Source organism: Lagopus leucura, unplaced genomic scaffold (assembly GCF_019238085.1).
Source record: "Lagopus leucura isolate 7727_CA_CO unplaced genomic scaffold, USGS_WTPT01 Super-Scaffold_100015, whole genome shotgun sequence".
NCBI classification, from domain to species: Eukaryota; Metazoa; Chordata; class Aves; order Galliformes; family Phasianidae; genus Lagopus; species Lagopus leucura.
Genome location: NW_024962269.1, coordinates 14,789,258 through 14,813,353, shown reverse-complemented (window position 1 = coordinate 14,813,353; position 24,096 = coordinate 14,789,258). Strand labels below are relative to the sequence as shown.

The 24,096-nt window shown below is 45.3% G+C and overlaps 1 protein-coding gene across 2 annotated transcripts in view; it reads right to left on the bottom strand.

Annotated features, from left to right (window-relative positions):
* LRRK1 (leucine rich repeat kinase 1) overlaps positions 1-24,096 on the bottom strand; it is a 67,647-nt gene that overhangs the window by 43,049 nt on the left and 502 nt on the right. For both annotated transcript variants that reach the window (XM_042875948.1, XM_042875947.1), the window contains exons 2-6: positions 22,179-22,384; positions 6,424-6,587; positions 5,531-5,702; positions 4,806-4,985; positions 4,026-4,174 (exon numbers count right to left, since the gene is read on the bottom strand). In XM_042875948.1, the coding sequence (XP_042731882.1) occupies positions 4,026-4,174; positions 4,806-4,985; positions 5,531-5,702; positions 6,424-6,587; positions 22,179-22,245 (732 nt within the window). In that variant the 5' untranslated portion in view covers positions 22,246-22,384. The remainder of the gene's footprint in view (positions 1-4,025; positions 4,175-4,805; positions 4,986-5,530; positions 5,703-6,423; positions 6,588-22,178; positions 22,385-24,096) is intronic.

Below are 24,096 nucleotides of genomic sequence, written 5' to 3'. Positions count from 1 at the left end.
AAAAAAAAAAAAAAAAAAAAAAAAAAAAAAAAAAAAAAAAAGAACTGTTTGTGTTTATCCCCTTTCTCAGTTCCTGCCCTGTTTCAAGAGGATGCTCCCTACACAGGCCCACATTCTTATTTTAGCACAAAAAAGAACTTGTCCTTGAGCAGAGCAACCAATGCAGTAATATGAAGATACACAGCTTGCTTTCAGCAGGTGCAAACAGGACCAGGAGGCCACTTCTCTGATACTAATCTCTATTTTGCATTCGGATTACATGTATCATTTACTTCAAAAATGCAGTCCTGGCTTCAGGGCATCTAATGTGATAGAAGGATAACTGCAGAATTCAGATAGCGACTCCTAAAACCACAGGTAAGATCATGAAATTCAACACCAACCGTGGGGTTGGTGTCCGTGTCTCTGCAAACCAGCCAAGCCCCTTCATCTTACTTAGGAGCAGAACACCAAACCTTTATCTGAATCCAGATGTCTGGTGAGAAATATTATGGATCCACTTGGCTCTGCATTTACTAGGGTGAAAATGTAATTATGTGAAAGCCTGGCGGCAATGTCATGAAGAGAGGGGATTTCCACCCCAACTCAACCACCACCACTAGCTTCCAGATGCCAAAGGGCTGCAGTGCTGAACCTGCAGAGTCCAGGAATCAGCTCAGCCCTCCTCGTTTTGGCTGGTGAGCTCCATGTCCAAAGCAGACAGGGATACTGTTTGACTCCTGGACATAGTCAGCAAGACCAAAAAAAAAAAATCTTTCTCCTGCCAAGGTCATAACTTCTCAATTTGAGTATTGAAAACTGAATGGAAATCTTCTCCTGCAGTGATGTCAGGGGATGCAATGGATGGGAAATTGTGCAGAAGCAAGAAACCCCACTGCTTTTGGGCAAACAGTGAACTCCAAATTAAAAAAAAAAAAAAACAAAAAAACAAACCCAAAAAGCTTATTTCAATTTAGGGCTGTTTGGTGAGGTGATTAGAAAAGGCTGTTGTGCATTTCTCCCAACTGACATCATGTGCACCGCCAGAATCACACTCTTGCTGCAGGCAGGATATCCAGAGGGTGGTGATTTAATTCCTGCATCAATAATGCTGTTGTGAACCTCGAGTGGAACTGCTGCAGATTTCTTTATTGATGGTAACTGAGATTAGTCAGGCAGCGGATCAAGAAATCAGAGGTTCACACACACACACACACACACACACACACACAACGCTTCTATGCCAAAAATCCTGGCAAAGCACTCCCTTGGGGAAATGCAGCAGCTTAAGCTCTTTTCCAGTCTGTAATGGAAAAGCAAAAAAATCGACCATTGCACACACTGGAAAGTTAAATATCCCCATGCTTACAACACACATATCAAAGTCTGGAATCTTCACAGAGCTGTTTTACTGCAGGGGGAATTTTCAGACTTTGCTACCTGTTCCTGTAAAAACGGAGCACTTCCCCTGGCCTGGGTTGAAAAGGATCACAGTGATCATCTAATTCCAGCCCCCCTGCTATGTGAGGGGTTGCCTAACAGCAGATCAGGCTGCCCAGAGCCACATCCAGCCTGGCCCTGAATGCCTCCAGGGATGGGGCATTCACAGCCTCCTTGGGCAACCTGTTCCAGTGTGTTTAGAAAGGCTTGGTATGGGGTTAAAAATACAACAGGGGAAAAAAAAAAAAAAGAAAAAGTTGAAAAACGAGATGTCTTCTTGCCTCAGGAAAGGCAGCGATGTACAGTGTACAAGAGCAGCCTGGAAGGCTCCCCAGCCACATTTTATGCATAGTTGGTAGCATACACTACTGCAAAACCAACTGCAGGTCGACCGTGCAGTGCTTTCCCTCAGAGATAGCACAGATAGGATGAGCTCCTTTTGAGCCCAGTGCTCAGCCTGCCCTGTCCCAGAGGAGGCTGCTGCCATCCAGCTGGCTGTCAGGCACAGCACTGTCTCTGCATGATCCTTGTGCTTCCTCCCACTGCAGAATGCATCACAGCACTCACTTGGAAAGACTGACATTTATGAGCTCTATCGGTTTGCAATTGCCACTGAAGTCTGACTTCAAAAAGCCATAAAGGTATGTGACTGTCACCTCCCAGAGAGCTGAGCTCCGCAGGCAAACTAGGACAAACCTTCCTGAATTTGGGCCAGTTTGAAAAAAACAATTCAAAGAGAAAAGCCTGAATCTGCAACATACTGCAAATAAACAGCCTCTAGAAGAGGTCTAAAAGAGGTCAAATTTCTGAGTGCCTGTTTCTTTAATGTTTTTTTTTTTTTTTTTTAAATTCTTTCTTCCTTTTAAACCAAGATCTTCTAGCAATTAGCTGATGTTTTAAGACTTCTTTGCTCAGGGTGTGACAAGAGCAAGGCTGAGTCATTTCTTACAGCAGCAAAGTTAAATATTGCCAGCAAGTTCACATGGAAAACAGATCTCTCCCCTATGATTCAAACATTTATTCTGAAGTTTATTCAAACTGAATTATCTCATTAGGATAGTAGGATTCTGTTTTCCTTCTAAACAGGCATGCAGTCTCATCAACTCCTGTCCAGAAACATCCTGGATTTAGCTTCCTTTTGTCTATCTGTCATTAAAACATAGAATGACATAGGAAGGGCCCTAAATCTCATGACTGAACCCAAAGGAGTCAAGGTTACATATGTGGACTGTAGTCCCTACCATTTACATTGCTGTCTGGGATCCTGCAAGACGGCGTTGGCAGGAAAACAGAGAACAGAAAAGCTTGGAATGCTACGAGAATCCCTCTGCTTAGTTTTACTTGACACCAAAGCAGAATCAACACCCCACAACCCCACTAGTTGAGCAAGCAGATGCTCCAATGGCGGTGGGATTGATGCAGTCAGAACCTCAATCCCCAAATTTCCCTCAGCTCGGAGCTCTGATGCTCCTATTCAACTGCAGTTCATCTATACATTGAAGAGGAAAATGGAAGATGCCTGATAACTAAACTGTGGGATAACGGTACAAACAAAATGCTACACACAGTCCTACAAAGCAGAAACAGCATGTGCAGTTTCTGCACTTCTCATTTCTTCCTTTTCTTTCACTACTTCTCATTTCTGAATGAAAAAGACTTGAATAATACAAGATTAAGAGAATGAAGAATACAGCCTTATTGTGCAAAGATACAGAATAGTCATGAAATGTAATAATATCCTGCACAAAAACAATGCCACTCATCCATAGATCTCACAGCACCATTACTATACGTTAATCCTTCCAACAGCATTTTATAGTGGAAGAAACAGATGCAAATACGTTCCCCAAACAGTCAAAATGTTATCAGTGACTAAGCAGTTAAAAGATCTTGTCAACCTAAAATGGCTTTGATTGCTTTTTCTCAGCCTCTGTCCCATCACAAACCCATTTTGTGGGGTTAAGCGTGATCTGATCAAACATGACACTCACAATGCTGCTCCAGAAAGCTGAGGTGCCCTCGGTGAGTGATAGTAAAGGCTACCAGTTATCTTTTACTGATGAAGATTTGTGGTTGGGAGGAACATACAGTTAACAGATGTAAGCTTGCTCTACCTATGCTCTAGTCAACCCAAAGTCACACGAGCCTGTCTGTATGTGCTGCATCTGAGCTAAGAGACCCAGGGCAAGAGAAGGTGTGCTAACACTCCTGGCAGCACAGAACTCACAAGCAGGAGCTCATAACCACAGAAGCCTAATGAATGATTTACCTGGGATCACAGAGAAGCCTACAGCAGTGCTTATTGCCCTGTGAGGCTTGGAGCAAAGGTCAATGATTCCTTTTCACAGCAGAAACCTGGCTCACACATTGTTAAAATAGCCAAGTGCAAGGTGCCACACAGCACCTTGGTGTGGCCTAATGGTTTAACCTTCCAACCCAGCACTGACACAACAGCCACCTTCACAGCATGTGCTCTAAATGGGTGGCAAACCACAAGGCTCTCAGCTGAGAAGAACCACCACCAGCCACATGGTGCACAAACATCAATTATTAACATGGGGCTCCTTTGAAAGAACATCTCTTCAGATAGATAAATGGCTACTTACTGTTTTTGCTGGAGCACTACCTGGTAGCGGGCTGGTCTCGATGAAGTACTTCCTCAGAAGGTGCTTGCTGGATTCAGGGCTGTCCATCAGGATGTAGGAACAAAAGAAAGCCCCATTCCGCAGTAAGAACACAGCCACATCTTCATTCCCTTTGGAGAAAAGGCAGATTGTCTGTTCTCTGTTTCTCAAGCAAACAAATCAACAAGGAGCTGAACAAAATCCTGGGAAATAACCACTTCTGAAAAAAAACCATGGGGGTGTGAAAAAGGGAACTGAATATATGGGCTATTTCCTCCACTGATGAGATTCAGTTTAGTCAAACTGAGGCACCAAAGGCACTATAGAAACATCGGCCCGACCTCCATTTCTTTTCTCCTCTTTTTCCCCCCCATCTTGTTAAATTACACACACAGTTGTGCTTTGAAGTGTAAATTATGCATCCTAAAATCAAGCCTATGCGCCATGGTATCTGTATCGCTTTTGCTTTTGCTTGAAAGTTTTCTATTTTTGGAGGGTCGTTTCCCCAGGAGTTTAAAATTAATGAGGAAAGTTCAGTCTCTCAGCATTTGCAGTAATCTCACTAAGAAAGGGCCTGACTTCAGTTTGGCTAAGTCAAACGGTTCAGAGCCAATTCTGTTTTAATTTATCTTGCTGGAAATCCAGAACAATCCCAGACGAGCCAGCCCACACTAATAGTGTTCCCAGGTTGGAACAACTCAGCCTATTCCTTGAAAGACTTTGCAGAGGAGGGACAAAGCTTTGAGGCACGCAAATACGTACCTGCCTTTATAGCAGCATACAGAGGCAGCCGTATAAGAACTGGAAACTCATTCCTCCTGACTGCACAGCTCTCGGGATCAGCACTGTATGCACGAATCAGGAGTTTCACTATGTCCAAATGTCCCTGCTGGCAGGCGATGGCCAGCATCCAGTTCAGGAGCTGTTGGCAAGTATTGGGACCTACCAAGAAGATAAGGCAATGACTCAGTTGATGCCACTGGCCTGTAATGTGCCAGACTCATCCATAATCAGTGGTTGTGAAACGGCCTGATGCTCCGGGGTTGGTGACTCCACCACTTTCCTGAGCAGCCCATTCCAACACAGGATGTGCTGCCAGCTGTGCAATCCAGGCTGTTACCCACCAGGCAGCCGTGCTGCACTCACTCCCAGCACTGCTGTGCCCGCATGATCAGCAGAGTAGGACAATGCTGTTTCCTGAAAATCCCCTAATTTCTCTTTGTGTTCTGGGACATCATCCAGCTGCAAGAGCTGATGGGAACGAACTGCCTAAATGACAGCTTTGCAGACATGGAGTGTTTTTATTCATGTATTCTTCTCCCATGGATAAAGTTCTCTTAAAACACAGCAGAGATCAGATCCCTCCATGACTGCATCCCACGACTGAGTTCCCTCATCTTTCAAGGGATGGGATAAAAATAATTATCTGCTCAAAGCTATAGCAAACAGACACCAAGTACAAGGGAGAGGCAACCCAGTAGTCTCACCATGCAGGGAATCCAGCAGTTCTTTCACAACATCCTTATGTCCAAAATAGGTGGCCACCACAGCTGCGTTGTCATCATTAGGTTCAGTTGGTAACACCACTAGTGCTTCCTTCAGTAAATACCTCACTGCCTGTAGATCTCCATATGCTGCTGCAATACCTAAAAGCTGACACTGGTAACGAAAACACAGCAAAACAAACTCTCTTATGTTATTTTGCATCTCTGTGAAGGGAGAAAGCAGAGAAAGACAGCATTTCTAGAGCTATCTATTTCTTTGTGCTCGTGCAATTGCATACATACTGTCACTATGGTTAAATGAGAACATCATAAACACCAGTAGTCACTGTAATTGTTATTGCTGTGTTAAGTAATTAGATCAGTTAGCTGGTTTTGCTTGTTGTTTTTTTTTCTGCATGACTTTAGTGCAAAAGCAAAGTGTGCTTACTGAATGTAGGACTGGGTTCCATGCTAAAGCAGCTTGCAATGCTTGCAAGGGCTCTGCCTGCTCTCTACCAGCATCCTGACAGCACGAGGTGCAGTACATCCCTTGAAGATCAAGTTATACACGCTCCTGAAAAGCAGGGCACATTAGCTGCGGGGCAATGCTGTTTTCAGGTGGTAACACAGCCTCTGAATCAGAGCTGGCTTGCATTTGGAGAGCAGGCAGAAAAGCCCAGGACTCTCTGCACCTGACAAAGCCAACGCACCCCCACACACCCAACCAACTAGCAGTGTGGTGTGCAATACTGACCTCAGCTCTACCATTTGCTTCAATGTGGATAGGGATTCTCCCCTGTGGTTCCAATTTCTACATATGCTCTCCCTTGAGGTTCGTCTCATCTTTCTGATCAGTGCTTTCAAGGCCAAAAAGGCTTGACAAAGAGCAACCCTACCTTTTCCACCTGCAGTGCAGTCTCCTCACACGACAGCCTAATCAACTCTTGGGCTTTAGCGGCGTCTCCAGCTTTGTAAGCAGCCTGAATGCTTTCTGTCACAGGTGTCTGAGTTATGGAGACTTCGCCAACCGTGGACTGTTTGCCCCCCATGCCCACAGTTCCTATAGCAAAAATAGAAGAGAAGCATCATGAAGAAGTCCCCGACCGTTACGCCTGTACAGCTGCAACACCGATGCATTCTGACAATACAAAAAGTGAGGAGTTATCTTCAGTGGAATATTTCCCACATACCATTTTTTAACAAGAGGAAAAAAAAAAAGTTGACACTAACTTTTTTGGTATAGGAAAGTGATTGTATGCCACAGTACTTTCCAGAAGGGACATGAAACTGAAAGGGATGGTGAGTTCCCCAGTTGCTCCCAGAGGTGGTTTCCAAAGGAAGGTGAGAGCTCACACACAGACAGGGATGCTCCACTGCAGCCCACACACTCAGCCCTCTGGTACAGGAACATGAGAAGGAAAGAGCTTACAGAGTAGAACCCCACTGCACTCCTCCAGCACTTCCCTCCAGAGATTTATACAGCTACAGCGAAAGGAAAGACACTGAAAAAATGTTACTCTGGGAAAACAGAGCAAAAGATAACACAAGATGCCCTGTGCTACCTTGGTCAGTCTTGGCAAGTCTCTTAGGCTAGACTTGTTCTTTTTTTTAATGCTGCTAGGAGACAAAATAGTTCTTACAAGTCAAAGATTAAAAGCTTCAGACCATCAGAGGAGATGACTGCAGTGGCTAACAGAGCCAGCCATGAAAACACCACCCCCCGCTCCAACCACGAGGATGGGGAAAGCTGCACATTTCAGCAGGAAAGCCACCAAGTTAACAGCAAGATGCTCAGGTCCACTCCTGATTCTGTCAATGATCTTCTAGGCTCAGCTTCCCCTGTCCTCACTCACGTGCTGAGGCTGCAGACCCTTTGGGGTCGTGATGCTTCTTCCCCATGGATCCTCTCAGTGCCCGTCACAGGGGCCTGGAGAGGAGATGTCAACTTGACTGCAGTGAGAAGCACAAATAAATACATGCAGGACAGAGAATGGAATCAATTTTCACTTGAAAAGAGACTATTTCACATTCCTTTTCTTCCCTACTAAATTGTCGCTTATTTACAATTGGTTAAACCAAGCCCACAGATTTCCATGAGTTAACAGGGGTGCACATGCAGGGGCTAGTTTAATGCAGTCTGGAAAAAGAAGTAAATTCGGACCAACACATAACTGTCAGTAAATACTTTTGAATAATGCAGTCTGAAATCACCAATACGTTCTGACTAACAGCTCTCATTAATTATTTAAACAGAGCTCAGATCACCCAGACATCGGAGACAGCTCCAGAGATTCATGCCATTAAGATGTGCTCACATCAATACCCTTGCTCAGATGATGCAGGACATGTGAAGGACAGATGGACGTTGTTTACGTTTTAATTCTCTTTTTCAAAAGACAACAAAGTAGGAAATGAAAAGTAGAAGAGTGGTGAGGTGCTGGAACAGGCTGCCCAGAGAGGCTGTGGATGCCCCATCCGTGGAGGTGTTCAAGGCCATATTGGATGGGGCTCTGGGCAGCCTGGTCTGGTATTAAATGGGGCGGTTGGTTGCCCTGCATGTGGCAGGGGGTTGGAGATTCATGATCCTTGAGGTCCCTTCCAACCTTGGCCATTCTGTGATTCTGTGAAATGCAAACGATTCCTATGCAGGTAACTGTTTAAAGGGGATTAAAAAAAAGAACTTGAAAGCAAAAGTGTTCTCCAACCCAACAATTCAGAAATGGTCTAAGCAAAGATGCAAGCAAACATGAAGTGATTTTGAGACACAGCCTCAGTGCACTCAGCAGCCTGTGATGAAATCCTGAGCCTGGAGAGAAGAGCTGGAATTCCCCTTGGAGGAAAGAATGCCTTACATCAGAGATCCAAAACAGCTGGAGAGCTGAGCAGGAAGTGCAGCAGAGCAGGGCTGGTAGAGCTCAACAATTTTAAGCTAGTTCCTAAAGGTAAATGCTGAAAAGAGGGACTGGTTCTATTTCCTTTTGGCCTTCACCCTGATTTTGGAGTCTATCACTCAAGAGTCACGCCTGGAACCAATCCCAAGCACACAGGCACCTCCTTTCTGACGAAGGATCAGCAGGGCCGTCTTTCTTTCTATATAAACCACAGCCAGGGAAAGTAAAACGCGAGTGTCTCATGATCAGAAGCTATTCTGGGATCTGGGAGGTCCCAGCATCACCTCATTGACCAGACAGGTCTCCAGGCACCTCTGCTACATGAGCTTTTCTCGTGGGAGCATTTTCCACCCCTCTTTCTGAAACAGCCCCATTGTGCAGTGAGGACAAGCAAACCAGCAGGGCTAGGGAGCACCATGAGGACCCCATTTCTCCAGCTGCAGCGTGGACTGCATTAACAAAACTTCGTCAATCACAAGCTTGCTGTAAAACTATATATAATGCAATGGAAAGCACATCAACAATGGCCAGATAGCAAAGCCCTAGGCTGTTGCACCCCCTCTTCCAAACGTGCCCATCATTAAGTAATTTGTGAGTGAGAAGTGTATATTACCAGAGAAATTATGTGGAAGCTGAAGAAATGAGATGATGCTTCTGCTGTGACTGAGGGAAGGAGGAACTCAGTGGCCTAGACCTAACCAAGATCGCTTCTGTTTTACCCAATGACTGCTTCATGAAAACACTTGGCAGATGCATCACACTTCCTCTTACACTTTTGGCCCCTTTATAAATTCTTTAAATCCTTTCCAGTGCAATGGTGTAGTTGGAACAATATACTGCTTGTATAACAACCACTGCTTGGAGAACATGGGCTGGTCATCACCTGTGGGCAACTTCTGGGCACTTCTGCAGTCACAAATGGCTGTTCCGTGGAGGTTATGTGATCCCAGAGTTAGCTATCAGAGTCTACAAGATAGTATATTTTGGTCCCAACTTGAAATGTTCACCTTCTCTTAGGCAAATCAAAATTTTTAATCGACCTAACCAAAACTTCCTAATGAGGATGCACTGGAAAGTCCAGCAAGTAAATGTCAATAAAAGCTTCATTGAATCTAAGTGATCTGAGCAATTCTACTGTTTGATATATTTAAATATTATTGGCAGAAAGACAGTGCTGCTCATCATTGATGTTTGTCATGCAGCTGCCATCAAGATTTCTACGGTTGTATTCTGCAGAGTAAACTGACCTCCCACCTATGACCTGAGGTAGAGGCATGAAAGATCTTCAATGAAAAAATGCCCTGCAATTGAACTAATTCCAAGCTTGCAAAGGGCAAAACTGATGAGTCAGAGAGTGACAGAAATCTTGCCCTCAACCAACAGCTCTACCCACGTGGCTTTGTAGAAGTTAACTGGAGCTTTCAAACATTGAGCCAAAGAAGGTGAGCCAACCATTCTGAGCTTCCCAAAGAGCACAGCAGCCACCTGCTGCAAAGCTAAGCATCTTGTGAACCACATCACCCACTTCACAGAGGACTTTCTGTTGACTTCAGAAATAATGCATTGATTTCTGACATGCAGATGAAAAATAAGAAGCAGCCAGATTTATAAGCTTAATTGATACTCATCAGTAGGGGAAGAAAAAGTGGAAAAGTACATTCTACTGACTAAGGACCATTTCATTTTTACAAGATGCATGCCTGAACTATCATCAGTACTGAACTCACGTAGGTTGGGAATAACATTTTGCCAGCATATGCATCAGTCACTTTTAGCAAAAATCTGGGCTAAAATCCAAAGAAATTCTGCCTACACCTTTAACCCCACGAACTTCATGCTCTTTACCCTGAACACTTTGTGGCTTTCCTAACAGGATCTGCTCACACTGATCGTGGGATGTGCTGTAATAAGGTCTTCCTAGTTCTTGGAATTAGGTTGGAGCAGGTTTAGGAACCAGCTTCGCACTTTGCTCAGGAGGGTCTACATTAATATTTGGCAACACATATGGGACAGTAAGTTATGATGTATCAAAACTTCTTGGGTACTCCTGTAACAAAAGGCTGCTAGAGACTCCAGAAGCTCTCGTGCACCCACTTCCTTGTGATTTCCTTTAATTTTTGCTGAATTGGCCATAAATCAGAATTCCTGTGCTGGCGTGGGATGCTTTAAAGCTATGGCCCCAAATCTGCATCTTCCTTACTCCCAAGGCTGTATCAGGGAAGCAGACAAACGCAGCCAATTTGAACTGAAGCAGAATATTTGGGCTCACTTTTCAAACACATCTGAATTTCCATGAACCTAAGACTACAGGGTTTACTCTCTACTATTCAGTCCCTTATCTATTTATTTAAATTTAGTCCCATTTATTTAAATTCTCCATAGATCCACAGTTTTTTTGCTTGCCTTCTACTAATGACCGTAAGCAAACCAAGCCCTGTTTGTGAAGGAAAAACGAGGGTATTAACTTAAATGAGAAGCATATCCTTCATCTCCTCACCACATCACTTACCAGCCTGCACTACGGCAACTAACTCTGAAATCAAGAGCATGTCCTGTGTTTAATTCTTCGGGAGAGTTTTTAAGATTGCCTTTGGAGAAACAGCCTTTCACAAAAGCTAAGACCAATTTTCTATCAAACACATGAAAATGGAAACAGTGGTTATCAATAAGAAAGCAGTGTTATTTTATTGCTATTCAAATACTACAGCAGCATCAATTTAAAAATGCAGAAGACTGTGCAGTTCCAGCTGCAAGAAATGAAATAAAACGAGGTCTAATTAATAATAAAAGGCACCATGACAATGCTAGAGATGGATGCAGTTACCTCCAGTCTCAGGCCTTGTTATTAAAGCAGCTGGAAGAAAGACCCAACATTTCTAGATTTACAATATGCCATCACCTGTAAAGAGGTAATGGCTTGCAGGTGATGCTGTGAATCAGCAAACAGCTGCATAACTGAACAGTACACATACAGATTATTGTTACCTTTATGTCCCAAATTGCTGCACTTTGACACATAACCCCTCACAGTTTCTAAGTACCGCATTCCTTCCTTTGATAAGACTGGCGTTCTTGGCAAATGATGTTTTTATTTATCAGAGAAAGATATAAACGAGATGCTTAACACAGGATAAAACTGGGAAGAAAGCTACCTTACTTCAATCCAGACTTATAATAGCAGAAGGACTTTAAAAGTGCTACTGACCTTGTCATAATTTGTGCAGGTATTCCCAGAGACAGAAGCAAATCAAGACGATGGCTTTAACACAGCCTCCCATTCAGCGACGCTCAATTAAGCTATTAATTCCTTGGACTGTCAGCCACCCACCTCTGCTCCAGCACTGACAGCTCTTGCCGTGGCCACTGTGCATCACGCCGTCGGCTGGCTGGCTGCTGCTTTGTCTGAATTAACCACTGCATTTTAGCCTTGACAGTTATTTTCATCCCTATGCCCCATTACGGTGAAATCCAAGCCTCCGGTTCAGCGAGGAGCTGGGGATGGGGGTGGGCAGGAGGCTGCCTTTCCGGGCTGAGCTCAGTCAGTAATTCCTCAACAGCAGCAGATGGCCACAGCTAACCTCCACCAGCCTCATCTTTGGCCATTTTGACTTCCGAGCGAGGAAAGAATGGGGCAGAGCTGAGGTGTCTGTCTGATGTGCGGAACCAGAGTCTCTGCATCACACTGATACCTCTCCCATTGCTCTGAAAAACTCCAGATCCACAAACTGAACCCACAAACTGAGCTCATGGGAAGCCTCCACTCATTTCAAAGGGTGAGGGATCAGTCCTACGTTGCGCTTTCCAATTAGACGGGGTTGGAAAAGGTTTTCAGTCCTATGGAAATTTCTAAGAAAATTATTCCCATCCCAAACCAGGAAGAAAAAATTAAACCTGTGTTTATTTAACACAATATTGTATCTTTTTTTTTTTTTTTTTTTTTTTTAATTCAAGCCAAGTCAGCCAAAATGCTTCGTGAAACAAAGATGCCTTTAGGGTTCCTTTGATGCTAACACATCAAAACAGCATTTCCCTACTTATTCATTTATAAAGGTTTAATTCATTCATTTCTTAAAAGATAGCCATGAACCAAGACCTGGCCCAACAGAGAAGGCAGCTTCTCTGCCTGCCCACATGGCCCCATAACCAACACCCGGCCCAGAACCATGCAAAGGAGGGGCTGTCAAAAAAGCCCGTAATCTACTCTGTCTCATTTTCACATTTTGGAAAAAATGGGAATATTCCAATCAATTCAGATGTAAAATAAAGCCAGCAGGGTTAAAAAGAGGTCAGAAGCACTTACAGAAGTCCCTGTGAGGAGCTAAGGAGGGAAAGTGACAGTGAATGGGCCTGATGGGGAATAAGGTGGTTCACCTGGGAAGTCCAGCTTCCCACTGGAGATGCCGGGACAGAAGTGGGCTGTGTCCTTCTGACCATTACTAACATCTCCTCTTGCTGAGTGAAACACGCCAGCCTCTCAGGACAAGGAGGGAACCCTACACACACACTTTTTCTGCCCACTATATGTGGTTTGTTTTCACCCAAATTCCCACAATTTAAGCTAATTACAGAAATGGCCTTATGCTAAGGTCTGCTTGCCAAGCCAGCAGAAACCATGATGCATGTTGCACAAATATAACCTGCATCTACAACATGGCTTATCACAGCGCTCCCTGCTTCCAAAGGAAGCTTACAACCCTACAAAGAACCAGAAACGAACACACAAAAATGCTTCAAACGTAACAGTTCAGTCCTGAAGGGATCTTTTTCATTACTCCTGCATAATCTGGTGCTATTTTAAAACAGTTTGCGTGCCAACACCATGCACGCTAAGTGCTGATCTGCAGTAAATGTTTTCCAGCAAGCACACAGGATTTTGGAAAAGGCATGCTGACAGTTTCAGGTACAGCAATGCACAGTGACTAATTATCACAGAGCCAATGGAAATTATCTATTTACAACAACTCTTAACCTGCAAAGAAAAAAAAAAACAAAAACAAAACGAACAGATGCTCATGCAAATCTGAAAGGAAAAAATTAAGTCCTAGGCAGAAAAGTACTTTGAGCTGCTGCCTTTTTCAGGGCTCCAGAACTGAGTTATGAACAACAGATCCCTTGGAAAGCTCTGGCTATGTATTTACACAAACACTTCTTCATCATCCAGGGTAACAAGGGAGACAGAAATACCCCAAGAACATCAACACTGAGAGAAACGGCTGTATGCAGAGCTCTGCCAGATGTGAGCAGGTTCCTGCATCTGTGCATGTGCCTACCAGATCCCCGTGACTCTGGAAATCATTTGCTTTGTCTAAGAATTTCTGATGGAATGGCTATTTCTGTTTCTCTGATGTAGAAAAGAGGCTATAGAAAGCAAAGGACACAGAATTGAGCTGAACAAGAACACAACAAAATGAACACTGGGGTACAACTGCCAGAGCAAACCCTCCTGCACTGATCAACTCTGCACTAACATGGTGATTCACCAAAGGGAACCAGGCATTCCCTCATCAGTGAGGACCACGGCTTTGCCCTCTCACCCGAGGACAGATGCCAGGCCTCACCAGCTTCAGTGTCCCTTCTAACAGGAGGATTGCTCAAAGCATTCGTGGCAAAGGGACGGCCGCCGTATCAAAAACACAAAGACTCAACCCTAAGTGAAAGTCTCTATTTTCGTCTTCTGGCCCCAGCTGTAGGTTCCAGTCCTACAGCCTGAGTTATTCCAATGTATGCTTTTGTATGCAAGGCCAGCTCTGCCACTCTTCCTTTCCAAGCTTTAAACTGAAAGACAGTCATGAAACACACAGAAGTAGAACTACGCTTTTGGATTTTCTTTGTGTCCATTTTCAGGCATGGCTGGGAAGAGAGGAACGTTAAATCATGAAAGGTATCTCCAGCAAGGACACTGCTGTCCAACTACATCAAATAATATAACCACGAAACCAAACCAGGACTGAATTCCCATTTGCAACTTCACAAAGTACATTTTCACAGATAACTTTGGCTTCTTTTGAAACTTTCATCAGAATGGAAAAATTCCCATGCGTGACTGTTTTCTTGCTTTCAGACAACTCATTTGCTCAGTATTCTTCTAAAAAAGTAGTGAGAGAACAAATAATGACAGTGGTTGGACGGAGCAAATCACTGCTCCATTCTGACCCCCTTGAACCCATCTGCACACCCAATTCTCCATCCCTCCATCACATGACAGAGGTCCTGAGCAGCTGCTGTCACCTGCATGGTCTCTTACAGAACCTGGATATTTGAAGATTTTGGAAAGACTGGCCTGAAAGGAGGAAAAAAAGGTGTAGCAACATTAAAAAGGTATGTAAAAATACTTTGCACAACTCCAGTTTATCACATTCTTGGAGAATCTGGAAGAGGTAAAGAAGATTAATCAGAGAAACGGCCTGCCTAATTGTAAGATTACAAATGAAACGAACTTGGTTGGCTGACGATGGAAAAATGAAGGCTGGATAGAGATGGGAGCACTGTTTATAAATACACCCGGAGGGAGACATCAGGGAAGGAGGAGAGCTATTTGTGTGCTGGGTATGAATACATTTCAGCTGCCAATTAGAAGAAAGTATGAGGAGTTGGAGAAATGAGGCTTTGGAACAGTTCTCTAGAAAAAGCAAAAGGAACAGATGAGTAACTCATTGAAAATATGCCTTGCATAAGATTGAGGAGGGTGACAGCAGGACATGGGCCCTCAGCCCTGCCCATCCTTACAGCCGTGTTCCGAATTCATAGAATCATCACAGAATGGCCTGGGTTGAAAAGGACCACAGTGCTCATCCAGTTCCACCCCCCTGCTACGTGCACGGCTGCCAACCAGCAGACCAGGCTGCACAGAGCCACATCCAGCCTGGCCTTGAATGCCTCCAGGAATGGGGCATCCACAGCCTCCCTGGGCAACCTGTTCAGTGCTTCACCACCCTCTGGGTGAAAAACTTCATGCATGCACAGAACTGAACCCAGCCATCAGACACGGATGGGTGTAACAAAGACTGCTTGCAAGGAACTTGGTAGGAAGGAAGGGTGTTCATTAAACAAGCTGGTAGATCTGGGGGAATGCAGACACACCTGAGGGAAGAGTCCCTGCAAGATAACTGAGGGGGGAAATACCCCACACCATGAGATCCAAGGTCAGTACATAATTTGTTGTGCTTCTTTAACTGTTATCTTATTAAATACTTCACTCTTTGCAGCCCCCACCTCTCATCATGAAGACAGCAACTCCAGATTAGTTCAACTGGAAGTGCAATCATTGCATTGGATATGGCTGGCATCAAGAGAGACGAACAGGCAACAGCAGAGCCAAGGGAAGAGCAGAGCTGGGAAGGATACCAGAGAAATGATATGAATGTGATATTCTGGAAGAGGAAAGAAAGAAAGAAAAAGTGAGAAAGCGAGCCTCTGCTCCAGCTTCTATTGGACTTGTGAGCTTCCATTGGCTTCCATGTGAGCAAGAGCAGATCCTCAGAGTTTTCCAGGAGAAAATATCAAGGAGGGAATATTACTTTAGCAGCTGTGTCTGGAAGAGAAGAGAGAGCTTTGATGAAAGGGTCTCTGCTGTCGGCCAAAGCAGTGCTGGTTGCAAGTCAGGCTGCGTGATGATGTGCTGCCAAAAATTTAACAGGGGCTACCAGAAAAAGCCTTTCCATAGCAAGTGGCAAAACCCCAGAGTGGCAGAAGTGCCTGCATTAGCAGAGAGGGGGGAAAAGGGGAAATATTTCCTTCTTGTCTTCCCTTCTGGGAACATCAGCTCTCATTTCAGCTGAGGACAGCCAAGGATGCTGTGCTCAAATGAAGGCAGTGCTGTGAACCTGCTGCAGCTGACAGCATTTTCAGATGGCTGCTCCAAGGCAGAGAGGGCAAAACCAGGCGAGGATGTTTCATCTCCTTCCCACCAACATATGGGGAACTCAGACCCACGGCATTGGAGAACCTTTTATTTAATAGCTTTTGCTCTGTCATTGCGTGACAGATCCCAGGTGCAATACATTGGAGAACTGCAACCGTGATAACAAGCCAACTTGAGGGATGGCTTTTTTGTTTTGCAAGCTACATCTGAGATCTGAAAAGGGATCGTGTCCATTAGTGTTTATTTTTTAAATTAAAACATTCCTGTTTGATGAAAAAATAAAAGCTTTTTCAAAGGCTCTTTGATGTGAAGGATGGCAGACATGCAGGAGGAGGTCTGGTCTTCAGCAATTATCAGCACTCCTTTTGAGTCTTACACCCTAGATGGGATTTCAGTGTGAAGCAGATAATCACGCTGCAGAGTGTGGCAGCAATAACCTGCAGTCAAACCACTCCTTGCCCAAGGTGGGAATTCAACAGACAACCTGCAAACCAACTAAACGCAGGTGGGGCAGTTCCAAAGCAGAAATGCTTTTACAAGATTGCCTGCTGAACTCCTCCCTGGTAGCCGCGCCAGCTTTCCAAGCGATATTCTGATCATTAAAACAAGCAGTGATGTAATTTCCACAGCGACCACAAACATACCGAGAATATTTGAGCTAAATTTATCCCGACTTCTCCTTTGAATCACTGCTTCGGTTTGTTCTTTTTCCATGATTTTCAGCTACGCACAGAGAAGGAGCAGCGGAGAGAGCGGGACAGAGCTGTCCCAGCAGTGCCTGAAATGCCAGCCTCCATGCTTGCCACATTTGAAGCATTACGGAGGAATTTAAACCACTTTGCAGCTTCCACCAGAGATCCCCTGTGACCGCAGGAGGGCTCTTTGAAGGGGAAAGGTCTTCATGGACACACAGTTATGGTGAAACAACCAGCACCCAAATGAAGGGGCTCTGCTGTGGTTTTACCTAACCATGCAGAGAAGCAATTGCTGAGTGTACAGACTGATTAAGGAAGGGAATTAAATATCAGCCTAACTCCTAACATCACTCCTAACCCTAACGGGCTGCCCAGAGAGGCTGTGGATGCTCCATCCCTGGAGGTGTTCAAGGCCAGGTTGGATGGGGCTCTGGGCAGCCTGGTCTAGTATTAAACATGAAGGCTGGCAGCCTTGCATGCAGTAGGGAGGTGGAGCCTGATGATCCTTGAGGTCCCTTCCAACCCAAGCCATTCTATGAGTCCATGACCTCCATTTAAAATCCAGGATGGGACCTAATAAAGGACAGGACTCACTTATACAGCAGACTGAGAGCTCGCTGGCATCAAACCCTTTCCCCGACACCCTCATCTACCATGCAGACATTTCCTCTGTTAGCTGCCTTCTGCCAAGCACAGCCTGGCAGCCCCATTATTGATCAGAGAGATGGAAATCAAACAAACAGCAGCCTTAACGCTCTAAGGATTCCTGCAGGTCGGGCCCAGAGCCAGTTATATCAGCACAGAGACTTAATGGGTTTTAGATAAGGCCCCCCAAAGGCTTCAGAGAGGATGAAAAAAAAAAAAAAAGAAAAATCATAGCACTTTCTTTAATGCAAGTATAAAATTACCTACAGCATCACTGGCAAAACAATAAATCAATTACAGGCCTGGTAAAGACTGAGTAGGTGTGAACACTATCAATTGCTTTTTCCCACTGAAATACAGTACAGCAGTTCAGGCCACGACCACAGTGCCAACCTCACCCGACAGCAACACAGTCACAGGTAGGGAGCTCCTGCACACAGGTTCTAAGTGGAAAGGATTTTCTTTCCTTATCACCCTATCTTTGCTTTTTTTCTTGGCATTTTGACAGAGTTATCTTCAGTTCCATGTCAGGGTAACACACAACTGGTAAATTTTAACTGGAATTTGGAAAAATAAAGCTGTAAAGCAAGAGATAAAGCCAAGCATAGCTCAGATAAAGATCAGCGTTCCACTACTGCCTGAAATTCAAGCTGTCTTTCAGGCTGGACTCTGCCCAGTTGGCTTCCCAAGGTCGGTGCCACACCGCTGGCGTTCCCAGCAGCGCTTTCCTTCTTGCTGCCGCCCTGAAGTTACAGCAATCACTGGGAAAAATTGGAGCTGCCATCCTTCAGTGTTCCTTTACATCCTCTCGACTCCAGGCTGGCACAGCAACCGTGAGCACAAGAACCAATTTCCCAAAGCAAACAGCTTTTTTGGATGCCTCTGATTCAAAATAAGGAACACCTTCGGTGGGATGCTCCTGAAGAACAGCTGAAACGTCTTAAATTGGGCACCTAAGTGTACACATCCCTGCATTCACTGCCATTCTGGTGTGACACGTGGCTGTGCTACAGGCTGGTAGCAGCGCAGGCTGCACCACACGAGGTTTCGGCTGCAGGCTGCCCTTCTGCATCATTTGGTCCCTTGTGAGATTTCACCACTTCTGTATGAAGCGTGTATTTAAATGTGTTTAAAAATACAAGCCTATTGCCACTTCACCAGCGTACTTCCTATTCCTGCACAGCATTTCCTACTTCTCTTTCTGCAGGGCATTAGTAAGACCAGCTCACATCAATACCTGACCTATTTTTTGCCCACACATCCTCCCCCTGTTGTTGTGTTTTTTCACTTGTGAGAATACTTTCAATTCACTTTTTGGACTCAAATTAACTCACAGCTTAACAAGCAGGAAGAAAAACAGGGAGCCCACAGCGCTTGCTGTACAGAAGCTCAAGCAGCCAGCAGGCTTTGCAGGTCTCAATGCTCTGCATGCATCCCAGCTATCCTCCTGCTCCTCCTTGCTCCCACACTGCTGCAGCAGACCCAGATGATGCTTCCAGACCCTGCAAGAATACATTGTCCCAGGAGCACAGCCAGGTTCAAAGACATCCTAAGTCTCTATTACTTAACCCTGGGCTGTCGCCATTCAATCCCTTGTGAAACTTCCCATGTAGAGCTACAGGGTTGGTAGAGCAGTGCTTCCTGTCTGAATGGCCTTAGCTCTCCCTGCAAAGCTCTTCTCACCAGTGCTGGAGGGCCGCTGCACCACCACCAAAGGCACCTTCTTTCAGACCAAGCACAAAGCCCTGTGCCATTTGGGAAGCACTGGCACCACTGTCCCACACTGTGTAACACAGCCCACATGATGATACAGCACACCTCATCAGTACTCATCTCCAGATGTAGCAGAGAGAAGAGACACCCTCTGCTGTGTCTGAAAGGCAATCCAGTTCCAGCACACAAAATGCACACAAACAACCTGGGACTCTGATGAGGATTCTCGGTAAGAGAGAGATGAGCCCTCTAACAAAATTATCCTTGCATTTCAGAAGACAATTATTGCTTTTCTACACCTTCGCTGAACTGTTTCCTACAAACTTGTATGAGAATTAAATGCTAACTGTAAAATTTCTATGGGTTTCCTTTCCTATGGACTTCTTCCTACCAGAACCACGTTATGTCACTTTCACTGTATAAAATAAAGCCACACTGCTTCAGGAGAGCCTGCAGCCACCCCATACCTCTGCTGGCCTTCACACTTTTTCATTCAGATTACGTGAACAAATCCAGAGAGGGGAAGCTGGGTTTGAAGAGCTCCAAAAAGGGAGCATCGCTCTGCACTGCAGCCACAAGAGGAGCCCAGCAGCATCCTTGAGGCTGCTCAGGTTTGGTTGAGGACCACAGATGCTGGTGGGAAGCTGGGATGCAAGCTGGGATGCAGGCAGGATTGCTGCTGTAGCCACGTGGAATAGCAGAGGGAGGTGTGGATGCAGCAAGGTGAGCACACCTTATCATATGTTACATTTGCTTGCTTGAGTCAGTGATGCTGCAGGTTGTCCCTGTGAACATCTGACCACAAGCACAGCTGTCAGGGATAAAAAGCCCTAAAGCCTTAAGGCTTTCATATAATCAAGGGATGGGCTGTATGTACAACCCGCTTGTATATACCCACACATCCTGCCCAAAAGCAGACTTGAGGCACAAATGGGGTCCTCAGCATTAAATATCTGTGACCTCACTCCCCTTCCCTGCGTTTCCCACCCGATGGCAGCAGGAGGCTGCATCCAGGTTGATAATGGATGCATGTAAACAATAGATTCAATAGTGGAAGCTGAGTGAGTCACTGCATTCCTGCATTCAAGTTGTGTAACAGGATCCAAAGGCAGAACAAGGACCAGCCAGCGGGCCAGCTAGATAATGACAATTATTCTTGGCAGGACCCAAAGAATCCCCAAACAAAAACGAGTTTAAACACATGCAGTATGATCACAAAGAGCAAACGGAGCAGGCAGCACAGATCTTCTGCTCTCCTGGGATTGCTCTGCCAGTACTCCAAAACTGCTCATCAAGTGAAACAATCCATGCACGTCAGAGCAGAAGAGTTATAACGATGAGATCTGTGTGCCTCCAGTTCAACCGACTGCATTTACATAACAGAAAGACATAGGAAATTTCTCAGAAGAAGAACTGAATTCCCAGCACAGAGATTCACATATGCCCTTTTCTCATTATTCGCTCACACACTGATTTGCTTATTTGCTGTATCTTTAAACAAGAAAAACTTGTCAAATCACCACTGCAGAATAAAAGCATTAGCAGCTCTTAACTCTTGAGAATTAAAACCCTGCTCATGAAGGATGCTTCACATCGCCCAGCATTCAATTGGAGATATTTCCTCCAGAGAGAAATGCAGGTGACAGAAGTCAACGATATTAAAGGCAATCAGAAACGTTCAGTTATTGAGTATTAGAGAAAGGTGCAGTGCTAATTAACCAAACTAAACAAATTAAGGCTTAAGGAATAAGCAGAATACATACAGAGGAAGGGAAGAGTTCCCAGAGCTCCCTGTGACGCTGGTGAGGAATGTCTTCAAGCAAGAGGAGGAGGACTCTGAATCAAGTATCAGATCTTGCTTCATCGTTGCTGATAAAACCCAAAATAGGGCTGCAAATACATTAGCTCCTATCGAAGCCTGCTTACTCAGTACAAAGCGTCAAACACACCTTCATCCCACACGCAGCACGCAGATGCTGCCTCCTAATGAAGCATTTGTTGCAAGGGGGGAACACCGTTACACAACGAGCAGAAGGCTGTTCCACAATGCAGAAATAAAGCTGGGTTTTGGCTCAGAGAAGGGCAGCAGTGCCCGGGAACTGAGGGTTCCAGTGAGAAAAATAGGCCAAAAGTTAAAAAAAAAAAAAAAAATAAAAAAAAACAAAGGAAAAAAAAAAATGGAAACAACCTGAAGCATATGTCCCTTCCTACAGAGACATTTCCACCCACAGATCTATTATATTACATAAACGCAGAGCTCCCCATCCGCCCCAGCAGTAAATCACTGCAGTCCCTGAAGCTGACGGCAGAACTGGAGCAGCACCCGTTCAGCCTGGGAAGCGATGCTCTGATTTTAGCAGCTCTCCTACCCCGAATACACACTGCCACAGCGTCTGGGAACATATTTGCATTCACATGCTGAAAAAGCACAGATCCTGTAAAACATATTTAGGAGCTGCCGAGACACGATGCACATATTGACTAATCCCACGGGCCTTGGGAGAAAACTTCTCTTCCAAGAAATCTATTCTTACCACACAAACAGCCCAACATTGCTCTCCTTGCAAGTAAAACTCCTTGCTCTGAACTGCAGCCTTTCTAACGCGGCTCTAATAATCAAGCCTTTCTATAAGGCTCAGTGCACTGATAGATCTTTCATACATCCAACACTCATTGCGATGCAAGTTCTTTAGGAAGCCTGGTCTGGTGGTTGGCGACCCTGCACATAGCAGGGGGGTTGAAAGTAGATGATCATTGTGGTCCTTTTCAACCCAGGCCATTCTATGATTCTATGACTCTCCTCCCGCTCCCCATCTGTGCAGGAAGGAAAGCAGTCGCCCCATTACCGTGCTGTGGATCCATGTTGCTCTCTCTGGAAACAGCAGATTCCTCCGTCCCCACGCACCAGTACATTCTGGGTCTCAGTGGTGAAGATCCAACAGAGCAAACTTTCTGCAGCGCCTCCGACTGAGCGTTGTCAAAGCTGAATGTCAGCTAAATGCAGGGCAGAGCGGCTGCTACCAAACGCCGTCCTGATGGAGCATCGTTTACCCTGGTTGAAAATCAACAGCAAAGCAAATTAACCATTCTGCTATTGATATTGCAAGAAGTGCATCCCTGTGCACTCCAACACAGCTGCAAAAATGCTGCTTTGAAGAAACGCGCTTTGCAAATGTGAACGCAATTATTTTCATAATAGCTTCATTAAGAGCACAGCGTAAATTAAGAGGGGAAACCAACAACATCTCCACTACTGCTCCCAGTTTTCTTCCGCCAAAGCTGCTGTGCCTTTGGGTGGTGCAGCTCCACATTCCCCACAAGCTCTGTGAAGGCAGAGGGCTGAAACAATGAAACGCAGCTGGAAAAATCCTAAAGGCAACCTCAAAACCTTTCCCACCCACAACGACTGCAGCTCTGGTGTGAGAAGCTGGAAAACGTTGATGCGGTCACTGAGAATCCCCTACAGAAAGAAGAGGGCTCAGAGGGACACAGCAGCATCTCTGCCCACTCCTTTTAGAGAAGCCCAGTGCTCCCAAAACAGCTTCTTGAAATGCATCCTGCATGCAGACCAAGCTTAGGAGCTCTCATGCTGGCTGCCGCTGGCTGCACACAGCTCAGGTGCCTCCCATGGCATTTCTACCTTCTCACCTCTTCCAATCTGCACACCCATAACGTTTTCTCCTTTTCCGTGCCTCTTCCACAGAGATTAAAGACAAGGGCTGACTTCGCAGTCTGTGCCCAGCCAACACCAGCTTTCCTTCATTTTCTGCTTTCAGTTTCGGTCTGCAAACATTTCTCAGATTCAACACAGTGACCTTTTTCACCTTTGAACCCTATTAGATTTTCTCATGTCTGCTGTGCGATGCTGAGATTTGGACCAGAAGCCCTCATTGAACAAAACACACAAAGCGCTTTGGTAAGCAGGACCCAGGTGTGTGGATGGCTTCCTGAGCTGGAGATGGGTCACTGATCCACCACCACCACCCAAAAGCTGCCTGCTCCTTCCTCGCTGCATACACAGCACTTTAACCACAAACCAAGTGTTAAAAAAAATTCATCACTGAATGCTTCATCAGCTGTTTCTAGGCAAGTGTTTGAGTTTTAGGTGCACTCACAGCAAAACTCAGCTTCTGATAATCCCTACTTTGTGTGCCTGGCAGCAGGATGCACAGCTCAGAGCTGGGCAATGGGCAAAGCCACGGGCTGCGGTTTGGTGCTTGGGAGCTTCTCAAAGGTGGGAAAAATGATTTGGGTGATCATAAGAAAAGGGAGAGGGCTGCACGCAGGCACCTTCACACCCATCCCACAGCTGAGCAATTTTGCAGCCCTAATTCTAAATGGGCACAGGTGTGCAGACACAGCCCAGCATCATGGCCTCCACACATCAGGGTGCAACTCGGGCACCTGTAAGGGGCTGAGTTTGGAAACTTTCACACGGAGGGGATGAATAAATGTTCTTCACATCCAGCAGAAGGAAAAGCAATAGCACAATTTCGATCATTGGTTCCCTTTAGCTGCAGCTATGGCAGCAAGCATCGAGCTGTCAGTGCACCACTCTATTTCCGTATTTCAGGGCCTCTGTGTCTATTAAAAACACCCCCACGGTGCTTTTACCTTAAGCAAGATGCACCCAGCTGTAACACGTGCAAATACCGCGTCTTGATTTGATGCACGGAGAGAGAACTCCCGGAAAAACGGCCCGTGTGGGTCCTCTGAGCTCTGCAGAATGCCACACCGCAGAAAGAGCACAAGAACACAGCCGGG